Genomic DNA, 12,315 nt, shown 5'->3' with positions numbered 1-12,315 from the left:
AAAGTCCTTTAAGAAAATGTTTGTCATAAAATATAATATTTCAGTCTCTGACAGAAGTACCTGTTTAAAAGTCATTGTTGAAATAATAGAGTAAGGACTTTTCACATTTACCTACACAAAAAGAGACTCAGTGAAGTATAAAATGCCTCATTTGTCTCATTATGGTTTTCTCATGAGAAGGATTTGAGCGGTGAGTTCAGATTGAATGTGCCAAAAGCTATACTGCTTTCTTTGGAAGGGTAGGCCTTTGTATCTGTCCCCCTGTAATTTCAACCATGTGCATTTATGGTGTGCATGAAGAATGTGTTTGTCTCTTCCTGCTAGTGTTAACACTTTTATCCTGTTTCTCTCGTCTGCTGCAAGCCCGGACTCACCTCTTTTTTATATGACTAGTGCAGAAATGTGCTTTAATGGAGAAATAGAGACAGAGATTTGGATAGAAGCACTAGGTTCCAAAGTCAGAGCTCAGTTATCACACAGCAAGTAACTTATGACCTTTACCATGAGACAAAGCAAGTTTCCAGACAATCCAACTCACTACACAAACATAAGTCTTTGGGCCTCCTTCAGTGTTATAAACAGAGTGTATGCCCTGTAAATTATATAATCACAACACTAGAACAAAATAATAGCTATAATCTGTTCCATCCTTATCCCAGCAAAAACCACAAAACATCCTATGTTGCTTTCTCACCCATGTATCTTCTTTAAGAAGTCCAAGGATGCCTTATTTTCTAGGGGAATCTTTCCAGTGTGATATTATACTATTAGAAGGAGTTCCCTATTGTCTAATATTTCAATGCAGTTTAAATGCATTACTTCTCATCCTGTCCGTTACAAACACAGCAAACTGATGACTTTTGCAAAAGTACATTTTTTATTTTATGATTGTCATCACATTTCTATTAAAATTTTCTTTATTTAGACTTTTCAGGCCCATTCATTTTGTTCATACTGAGAGGTCATGCTTTTGAGCTGTTTGTCATTCCTAACATGCTCATATGGACTCTCATTTGGTCCACAATTTTCTTGAATGCACCTCACTGCACAATGCAAAGTACTCCAACTGCAGCTTTACTCCAGTAAGATGAGAATAGAAGGATTATTCTATGCTTCTAACTGGGTATGTCCCTTTTTATGTATCCCAGCAAACTGTTTTAAAACAAAATTCTGGGGTTTGTTCCTACGTATGATTTTCTGTATGGTATCTTCCACTTGTTCTGATTGGATTACATTTGTTACTTCAAACTCCATCTTCAATTTGTTAAAATTTATGAAGACTTCTAATCCTGTTCTTCAATTTACCTTTTTGTGTTGCCATCAGCAAGCTTTGCTGTCCACCATCTAGACTGTTGAAAAAGAATGAGTGGAACCTAATGGGCAGTAGATTTCTTTCAAAATCTATGCAATTCATTGATCCAGTCTGGTAGTAAAACCACTGATAACTAATGTACGAATATGGCTCTCCAAAAAATTTGAATTATCTCATACTATTCTCTTGTAGTTTCTATGTTAGACCAATTATGAGGATTTCACAAAAGATAGCAGAAACATTAGTGAACAGAAGGAGCATGACATATGCTGCCAGCTTTTTTTTATCCACGAGGTGTGTAAATTTAGAGTAGAAGGGAACCAATTTGTTTATATAAGGCTCATTTTTAAAAAAAATATTTTATATTTATAGGTTCTTGCAAGTAAAGGCTTTAACAACTTTTCCTAATATTTCTTCCAGGAACTGAAGTTTCACAAATGGATCTATAATTTCATGTCTCTGTATTTCATTCTTTTCTTAAAGGTTGATGTTACTGAGTCTTCGAGTACTTTACCTATTTTTCACATGCTTATAAAGAAAACTGTTGAGATTTTGTCCACTAGTACCCAGTACCCAAGGCTCTAGCTCATCAGAGCAGCCTATCTGAATATTTAACTTATCTGACAATTCTACAGCTTTTCTTCTCTATTCAACACCAAAGTTTTGCCCTTTAATCATAGGTATCAATTATGATAATGTCCTACTTTGCAGCTGGTCTTTTTACTGATGATTGAGGCAGAAGAAGTGTTGAATAATTTTGCATGATTGCCATTATCAGTGAGCATCCTTCTTCACTGCATGGAAATCCATAGCTTTCCTTAATCTTTAATACTGAAGTACATACAGCATAATTTCTTGTTACCCTGACCATCTAATAGCTACATGCCTTTGCTGGTCTGATTTCAAGCCTGGATATTTATGTTGTACTTTTTAGGTTATCCTTAGCAACTTGACCTACTTTTTTGTCAGTTGGGCTTGCTCATGCTTTGAAAACCAGGTAGTGCTGTGTTGATCTCCTAATATCCCACAAAAAGGAAGTTTTTACTTGTGTACTTATAGAAAGTAGCAGCTTTCTTAATTACCTTTTAAAGGTAAGATGTTCACTCTTTATCAGGTTTCAAATGAGAACTTTGCATTCTTTGCAGTTTTTCTGATTTCCTTTGTTATTATGTTGTTCATCCTCCTCTCCCTTTCCATGGATTTTGACTGCTCTCAGCTAAGTTTTTCACATTTCTTTCTTTATAATCAGAGAGTACTTTTCCCTTTAACTTTGAATCAAGTAACTTGCAGTTACCTTTTCCACTACCAATACTACATTCAAATATCTCTGAATTTTTGAATGATTATTCCTTTCAAAAATTATGGTTTTGTAATTAAATACCCTATCAATCCAAGTCTTGTGTTCTTAAGTATTCTGCTAGTTCTTTTATCTATTTAAAATATTAAAAAAACCAACAAAACAGCAACAGAAAAACCCACTAGCTATAAAAAATTTAATGTTTCTTTAAACTGATTCTACTGGATTTGTGATCTGTATTTAATCATTAAATCCAGCATACTATGTGACTGTGCAGTATTTTCCACATAATTTTTGAAGTCTTACCTAGTATTTATCCTTGTCTATGAACTTCTGCTTCCAACCCCTTAAACTTTTTTCTAAACAATTATTTTAGAAAAACAGTACAAAGGGGTGGGCGTTGGGTTTTTTCCTTCCTCTGTCTTCTCCTCACTCTCTCCTGCCCATTTAGTTTGATTTTTGTGTACATACTGTTTTTACGTGCTAGCTGAAGGTACACCATATAGTTAAGGAAGACAAAACTGCAAGGTGACACCATCTGCCAGCCATGCATTTATTGTTGCAATGAATCTAGAATTGTCTAAGGTCTGTTTGTCCAAGAGGGACCCCAGAAACCTCATATGATCCTTTAATTCAGCTCCCTAGACTGAGGTCCCTGGGATGCATTACCTATCCGGTATGTCTGATTTGAGTGATACAAGGAACCTTGCATCAGTTTTTACGTAGAACACCAACAAAAGTTCTGCTTGTTCACATCAGTGACAGTTACAGTTTTCCCTCTGTCTCTGCCTTAACTTCTGGTATTCATGAGAGCTCCTAGTCCATACAGTTGTCCCACTAATATTTGATCAATTTTTGTTCAGAAAGATCCCAGTATTATTTATAACAGCCTATGGATTTCTCTAAATTAATGCAGTGCACAATAGAGAAACAGGAGAGTGGATTTTGTTTGGCATGTTCAATGAGTTAATTGTTTTCGTAAGCCACCTATTCCATTGTCTTCTAAATGTTCCCCTCTGGGTATCTTCTGTATATTCACCTATATTTTTGTTGTTTCAGATTTGAATAAGTTTGAATTACAGCTCAGTTAAATCTCTTTAAAAGCAGAAAAATGAAGGAACAGCTGAATGAACTCGTGGGTTTCTCTTTAGATCTGAGAAATTGCTTCATTCATCTGGAAATATGCATGAAACCTTGAGAAATATTTTTTTCTTCCTATTGTTAGTAATGTTATTAAATCTCTAAAACAGTTTTTTCAAAGTGGCATATAGCCCTAGTAATTATGGTGTTGAGTTGTGATGCTAGAATATACAAAAGATGTTTTTGCAAATGGTGTTCATATTTATTTCTTTAAAATATTTAATTTGTTAACTATCAGCTATGATCTATGAATATCTCTAGTTTTAAAATTGTCAAGCAGAAATATAATAGTGTTTCCAACCTGGAAAAGTTAAATTATGCAGTTGTCACTTGCACCGTGAAGCAGCATTTCTGCTTTCCCAGAATGATTTATAGTTTTAATGTTTAATTTTCTTTTCGGACAGACAAAAATTGTTCCACGGATATTGATGAATGTTCCTCCAAGCCCTGCAAAAATGGAGGCCATTGCCACAATTTGATTGGTGAATTTTACTGTAGCTGTTTGCCAGGTAAGAAGTCACATGATATTTAGTTGAGAAATGTTCTGTGGTATTCAAGAAAGAAATAGAATTTTTCATAGGCATATGACTAAGTAGTAATTTATTTTGCTTGAAAAGAGAAGGATGAACAGGTATTCTTTAAGCATATGCTACAATTGTTATGCAGGTGGTGTCAGCAGAATTTGTTTACAGAATATAACTTGTATACCCAAAATCCTGACTTCCAAACTGACGAATAGAAAGCCTTAGAAATCAACCAACTCTGCTAGTAGCATGATTTTGTTTCCATCTTTTCTACTAGCAAAAGTTATTTTTTTTAATTTCTGAAAGAAAATGTGGACAAGCTATACAGTAGTTGTCATAGGGGTTACTGCGGTGTGTTGACCCTGGCTGGAAGCTGGGTGCAGGCAGTTAATCACTCATCATTTCTGTTTCTCCTTCTTCCTCAAGGGGAGGACTCTTCACACTCTTCCCCTGCTCCAGTGTGGGGTGCCTCCCAAGGGAGAGAGTCCTCCAAGAACTTCTCTAGCATAAGTTCCTTCCACGGGCTGCAGTTCTTTACAAACTGCTCCAGCATCGGTCCCTTCCACTGAGTTCAGTCCTTCAGGAACAGCCCACTCCAGGTGTGGGTTCCCCACAGAGTCACAACTCCTGCCAGGAAACCCTCTCCAGTATGGGCTTCTTCCTCCATGGGGCCACAGGTGCTGCCACAAGCTTGTTGTAGTTCAGGCTCCCCACAGGAGGGGTCACAGCCTCCTTTGGACATGCACCTGTTTTTTCATGAGATCTTCCATGGGCTGCAGGTGTATCTCAGATACACTATGGACCTCCATGGGCTGCACTGGCACAGCTGCCCCACCATGGACTGCACCACGGGCTACAGGGGAATCTCGCTCTTGTGCTTACAGCACCGCCTCCCTCTCCTTCTTTACTGATTTTGTTGTCTACAGAGCTGTTTCTCTTGTTATCCTCACACTTTTTTCTGGCTACAGTTGCCCAGTTCAGTTTTTTCCCTCACCTTAACTATGTTATCCCAGAGGTGCTACTAGAGTCAGTGATGGGCTCAGCCTTGGCCAGCAGCTGGAGTTGGCTAGCATTGGCTCCATCAGACATGAGGGAAGTTTCTGCAGCTTCTCAGAGAAGCCACCCCTGTACCTGCCCCCCACTGAAACACTGCTGTACGAACCCAGTTCAGTTGCTTGCAGTAATGAGAGAAGCCAGCAATATCTGAATTTGTCAGTAAGAGTAGATCAACTTTTCTGCCTTTATGCAGCATACATAATTTTATTCACAGATGCACAGAATCAATTAGGTTGGAAAAGCCCTCTGAGATCATAGAGTCCAATAAATAAACAGTATCTTAATGAGATATGAACTTATATGCTGCAGTGTGGCCTTTCAGTGTGGATTGGTGCTATGGGCCAGCATTTACACATTGGAATGTACTATCTTTTAATATAACCAGATAATTAAAATATGTGACGCTTGCATAATATGACTCTTTTTTTTTTAACCCCTGCTTTCTTTATTGTGGGCCAGCTGTTGTCAGCCAATCATAAAGTAGTGAGCAAAACATGAAGTGATAATACTCTTTCACTTGCAGTTTTTAATACTCCTAAGTCAGTTACATTGCATTAAACCTTGTTATACAATGTCAAGTTAGCAATGTAAGGATAGATGATCAAGCTTGTATTTAGACAGAAGCATTTACTTAAAGGGTATAGGAAAAAGGAGTGGTTCAAAATTTTTGTGTCCCTATAAGAGCTATATATGTTTTAAAAATGTATACGAGCTATTTCAAGTCTAATGTACAAATAGCTTGGAAGTTATTGATGTGTGGAATACAGAAACTCACAGCCAGCACTGCCACTAAGTAACAGTATATGAGCATGAATATAATATGAATATATGTATAATATTTATGGATATTATTATATATAGAAGTATGTGTATGTGCATATTATACATGTGCATACATATACATTTGCATATTACTTTTTTAGACATGAGAGTCTTACAATAGGCTTTCAAGATGCAGAATATTGAAGGGTTTAGTATTAGTATTAGTACTATTACTGATTTGGATAATTTTTTAAGGCTGAATTCTTACACGTTGATGCAATAAGTTAGTTTTACTTTTCTGATTGAAAGACTGTGACTATATTTTGTTACTCTTTCCTTGGGGATAAACCAAGTGTCGCATCTCATTTTGTCAGCTTCGTGAAATCACAAACACAACAATAAGTATGAAAACATCTTCCTTTTACACTTAAAAAGTGAGATCATATGCATGAAATTAATAGTGAAATGCTGTAAGAAGTACACATATGAAATCTCAGACTGTAAACATTTTCTACTACTATTTTGAACAGTTGTTAGATACAGTCTTCATGAAGAATTTACCCATCTGCAAAATGCAGGATGAAAATCAATGGTTTACACAGTATTTAGGGATTGAAGAAAGGCAATAGAGCACCTGAAGGACAGCACAGAGGAATTTCAGCCAATAAATCAGCTTCATCAGGAACCCAGTTTAAATGGCTCTCTGCAAATGCATACAGCATGGGGAATATATGAAAAGAGTTGGAGATGTGTCCATGCCTCCATGGCTATGATATTGGCATCACAGAGACACAGTGGAAAGATTCCTATGACTGGAGTGTTGAAATGGAAGGATACAGGCTTTTTAGGAAGGACAGGCAAGGCAATGGAGGAGGAGGAGGCAGTGTTTGCACTCTATCTCAACGTCCAGCTGGAGTGCATGGAGCTGTGCCTGGGGATGGATGAAGAGTCAGCCAAGAGCTTATGGGTCAGGATTAAAGAAAGGGCGGGGACAGGTGACTTTACAGTGAGAGTTTCCACAGGCTGTTCCACCAAGGAGTCCAAATGGTTGAGGCCCTCTGTAGAGAGATGGGAGCAGCCTCACATTCACAAACCCTAGTCCTCATGGAGGACTTCAACCCTTCTGGGTTTGCATAGCCAGATTTTGGTATCTGGGGGACTACAGGGGTGACTTCTTTGAGAAGCTGCCAGAACCTTCCTCCATGTCCAAGAAAGCCAGTGCTAGCCAGCTCCAAGATGGACGTGCTGCTGGCCAAGGCTGGGCCAATAAGGAATAATGGTAATGTCTCTGTGATAACACATTTAAGAAGAGAAAAAGACCAAAAGTTGCTGCTCAGATGTAATTGCGGCCAGAAAAAAGCAAGATGAGAATATGAGAGACACCAAGGTCAGCGCAGAAGTAGGGGCAGGAGGTGCTCCAGGTCCTAGAGCTGAGATTCCCCTGCAGCCCATGGTGCAGCCCATGGTGAGGCAGCTGTGCCCCTGCAGCCCAAGGAGGACCATGGGGGTGCAGAGATCCACCTGCAGCCCATGGAGTAGACCCATGCCAGAGAAGGTGGATGCCTGAAAGGAGGCTGTGAACACATGGGAGGCCTGTGCTGGAACAGGCTCCTGGCAGGGACCGCAGACCCCTGGAGAGAGGAGCCCATGGTGGAGCAGGTTTCCTGGTAGGATTTGTCATCATGTGGGGGACACGTGGTGGAGCAGGCTATGCCTGAAGAACTGCACCCCGTGGAAGATTAACGTGTGTTGAAGTAGTTTGTGGAGAACTGTTGCCCATGGGATGGAATCATTTTGGAGAAGTTTGTGAAGAAATGTCTCCCACAGGAAAGACCCCACATTGGAGCAGGGGAAGGACTCCTCACCCTAAGCAGTGATAGGAGCCATGTATGATGAACTGACTATAACCCCTATTCCCTGTCTCCCTGCTATCCTGGGGTAGGAGGTAGAGATGGGAAGGAGAGAGAGGTGGGGGAAGGTGTTTCTAAGGTCTTATTTTATTTCTCATTATCCTGCTCTGATTTTATTAATGATAAATTCAATTAATATCTCTGATTCTAGTTTGGTTTGCCCATGACAGTATTTGGCGAGTGATCTCTCTCTGTTCTGGTCTCAACCCATCAACCCTTGGTTATATTTTCTCTCCCCCACCCATTTTTTGTGGGGATTGATAGGCTTTGGTGGGTGTCTGGCATCTAGCCAGGGTTGGCCCATTACAATATGCTGAAAGCTATTATTTCTGTTCAGAGACACTACCAGGCTGGAGAAACAGGCCTATAGGAATCTCACAGAGTTCAACAAACAGAAATGCAAGTCCTTCAGCTTCGGAATAGTCCCATGCACCAGTAGAACCTAGTGCCCAGCTGGCTGAAAAGCAGCTTTGCAAAAATGACCTGAGAGTCTCCTGGTGTTCAACAAGTAGAACACGAGCCAGTCATGCATCCTTGTGGGAAGGCATCTTGGCCTGTGTTAGGAAGAGTGCAGCTAGCAAGTCTGTAGATGATTATTTTTCTACTCGTGACTTGTGTCATGGGATGAGTGGAAGCTTCAGACAAACCTCAGAATTCAGCAGCAGTTTAAATTTAAAGAATAACTCTGGCCCACAAGTCCTAATGATGGCAAATCAGATCTATTTACAAATTAAATGAACTATTTACTAAACAGACAAGAGATAACAGATGAAAGATCTTACTCAGAACTGCTTACTACACAGTATAAAACTAAAGAAGTACTAGCAGATTACAGCATAACAAAAAACAGTGCACCATATAAAGGGACAAACATTAAAGCTAGCAAAAAAACCAGTATTGATTAGGAGTCAAATGTAATTTACCACTGGAATGACAATAATGTGCACAGATTCTTCCACTTAACACCTGGGGAGTAACTGTGAAGAGTCCCTACTCACGGGAGAAACTCCACACAGTTCCAGGAAAATATACAGGTTTCTGCTTTGTGAAAGTTTGGTGTTGCTTTTGCAGTCATAAAGGGAGGTACCAAAAGGTCAGTCAAAAATCTGGCTTATCTTCCCAGATCTCACTTCAACAGCAAGATGTTCATTGGCAGCTGGGAGATGCCAGACCAGCATTAACCCCACAGTGCCAAAATAACTCACTACAAGACAGCTTGTCTTGCTTGAGTTATCTGACCAGTTAACAAACAACAGATAAATTCTTGTGGGGGGTGAGATGCCCTGCTACAGACTTGTGAAACTGTGTAGGAAATACCATATCACTTTTGCATTCTCTGCTAAAAGGACATTGCCTTACTGGGGCAAATCTAGCAAAGTGCCATGATATCATGGTATCCCGCAGTGGTAGGGAGGAGAAGAGAGATCCAACAGCAGGAATTGTGCAGCAAGATTGATTTATTTAATTATTTTACAACTCTTTTATAGACCTTTTTTTTCATAGTCTAATTGGTCAAAGGATCAGCCATCCCTTGGGGTGATTGGCTAAAATCCTAAAACATCCATAGTCAAAATATTTTTCTACTGTACTATAAACAAGGCTTTGCAAGGCCACAGATGTTCATAGCTTATAGAACTCTGCTAATATCTTCTGTGAGAGAGAAAAGTATCTCATGGGACTGGAAAGAAGCAAGAAAAATTCTTGCTAGCAGCGTATTTATATCCACACCATGAAAATGGAGATACTGAAGAAATTGGACCTCTTCATCCTGAAGAAAAGGCTAAGAGATTTTATTGGGGTTTGCTACTACCTCCTGGGAGGATACAGGGAAGACAGAACAAGGTTTTTCTTAAAGGTCAGAATTCTGTCAGGGCAAGAGTCAATGGACACAAGTCAGAATAAAGGAAAATTCAACATTAAGGTGAAAAAAACCCCAAAACCAGCTGCACTATGAAGGTGGTTAACTATTGGAACTTATTTCCTGGAAAGCTTGTGGTATCCCCATCCATGGAATCATATTCGAAAATTGACAGGACAGTTCCCTTAGCTACCTGATCTAGCTGGTGTTACTATGAGTGACTATTAGACTAGATGGCCTCAAGACATCATTTCCAACTTAAGTTGTCCTGTGATTCTATTATTAAATAAGAAATATTTGCCCAGTTTTACTGTATCAATATAATACTTTAAGGTGAATTTGAATTGAACTCCTGTACCTACACAAAGTCTTTAAGACTGTAGGCATTTTGACCGGATCTAAAAAAGTTCTGCATAATCTTAATTACAGTGTTAAATTTTATCAAGTTTGTGGCTGAAAAGAATAAGTGTTTGTTTATATGCAATGTTTTTCCAAAGCCAAACTTTTTATGAATATTCAAGAATTTATCAACTATCATTTTTTTCATGAGTATTAATTTATTCTTTCACTAGAAAATGGTTACCTATGCATATTGAATTTTGAAAAGGGGGCAAACAAAATTAACAAAAAGAGCTATAGTTTACTACAACAGTAGTCTGTCATCTGGAAATCATTCCTTGAAATGGTCAAGTAGGGAAGCACAGTTTGAGGAAGAAGGAGGAATCTCTTTCTAAAATTTATAATGTGACCACAGGCAATATTTGTGTGATATTTAAGGAAATTTTAATCTACAAGATGCTGGATTTTTTCAATATATTCAGAAAGGCATCAAAATTGCTCAATGGAATGTAGTGAGTTCCTTATGGAAAAGTGAGGACCCTTTAAGTTTGTAGAAGACAAGCATGAGGGAAGCTTAGAAACATAACTTTTAACAGATGACATTGCATTTCTCTATTTTTTACCACAGAATGTGATATAACTAGAGAATTTATTTGGAAGGTTTGGTAAAGGATTAGACAAATTCACAACCAAAAAGTCTGTAAGTCAATACTAAAGAATCCTTTGACTTCTTTAATACCTCTGAATGCTTGAAGGCTTCAAAGGGAACAGATTGCTGGAAGTTGCTATACTAATAATCTCTCCCTAAATAGTCTCTTTTTCTGCTCTCAGACAGTTCTAGGCTGGGTGCACAATTTTTCTCTTTTATAAAACATTACATCTACTACACACCTTCTTTCCCATGCCTGTTTGTGCCTCAGTGATGTATTATCCCAGCTACACTTAACTGAATACATAAATACTTCTTTTTTTTTGATGGGATTACTGGATGATTAGCATGATTGCTAAAGGAGACTGATTTTGAAGCAGAAAATCCTATCAGTTGATGGATTCAACCTAAAATCAATTTTTGTTCAACCTAATACACTGAATCAAAGGAGCAGTACTTCTGATTAAGAGTAAACACGCACACAGAGAAATTGTAAATCAAATTCTTCCTTTTTGGAAGGTGTTGCTGTTATTAAAGTTTAGTGTACCATGAAATAAGACTGTACTTTCTTTCAAACCTTTCTGGCAACCCTTGTTATGAAGTAGATGCTTATACATGAAAGTTTTTACTCCAGGGAGAGACCTTAGAAAAACAGTTGCATGCTGTGACTCAAAAAACAAAGTGAATCATCAAGATAACAGATGGAAAAAGTTTACAAAATCATTCGGTTCTTCACACTGCTGCTGCACAATGATGCTTAACATAGAATTGGTAACGATATTTTTTGCTTTGATTTCAAAGCTGCCTGATAAGAAAGTGCAGCATTTTTAACATGAAGCTGTTGTTCTGCTTGCCAAAAAGACTACCTGATGTGTAGCCTAACATTCCAATTACTGATTTCGTGCTTCAAGTCACAATTCACTTACACAATTTGTAAGTCATGTGTTTCTTCTACCTAACATCCTGACTGGTACTGGGATAGCATTCTTTCTAAACAAGTCCACCTAATCAGCTGTAGAAATGTTGCTCTGCAGACTAAAACAGAAGATACTTTGAGTATTCATATAGCAAAAGATTACAGAATGGCTTGTAGCAGTAGCTAGTGGACTCAATATTTTAGGGAAATAGAGGTCAATACATTTGAAAAATCTTAATACTGAGACTTCTGTTGATGCCTTTTCCTGGTCTTAAAATCAAGAGTCATACACGGTTAGAAGGGAAAAAGGGATTTTACCTTGGTATTTATTTTAAGGATCCTTAGGTGCACTACGTCCAGGTTGAATGCACCTGAATGCACACTGCAATGCACACCCCCAAAGACGTGGTAAAACATTATAGGTCTTACTAATTAGCAGATCTATCAAAGTTTTCCCAGTGAGAGGCTTGAATGAGCCCCCCCTACAAGGAGCCTTGCCCTGGATGGTTCTATCTTAGTTTACAGAATGTGTTCTGGAGAGGACCATGGGGT

The 12,315-nt window shown here is 38.5% G+C and overlaps 1 protein-coding gene across 1 annotated transcript in view; it reads left to right on the top strand.

Annotated features, from left to right (window-relative positions):
- Positions 1-12,315, top strand: part of EYS (eyes shut homolog) — an 854,603-nt gene that overhangs the window by 289,693 nt on the left and 552,595 nt on the right. The window contains exon 15 of the mRNA XM_042016808.1: positions 4,154-4,258. Coding sequence (XP_041872742.1) covers positions 4,154-4,258 — 105 coding nt within the window. The remainder of the gene's footprint in view (positions 1-4,153; positions 4,259-12,315) is intronic.

This window comes from Corvus kubaryi, unplaced genomic scaffold (assembly GCF_017639235.1).
Source record: "Corvus kubaryi isolate FWS band 111438036 unplaced genomic scaffold, C.kubaryi_AGA036_p1.0 split3-73, whole genome shotgun sequence".
In the NCBI taxonomy this organism is placed as follows: domain Eukaryota; kingdom Metazoa; phylum Chordata; class Aves; order Passeriformes; family Corvidae; genus Corvus; species Corvus kubaryi.
The sequence above is the reverse complement of the archived record's forward strand: the minus strand, read 5'-3'. Positions and strand labels throughout refer to the sequence as shown.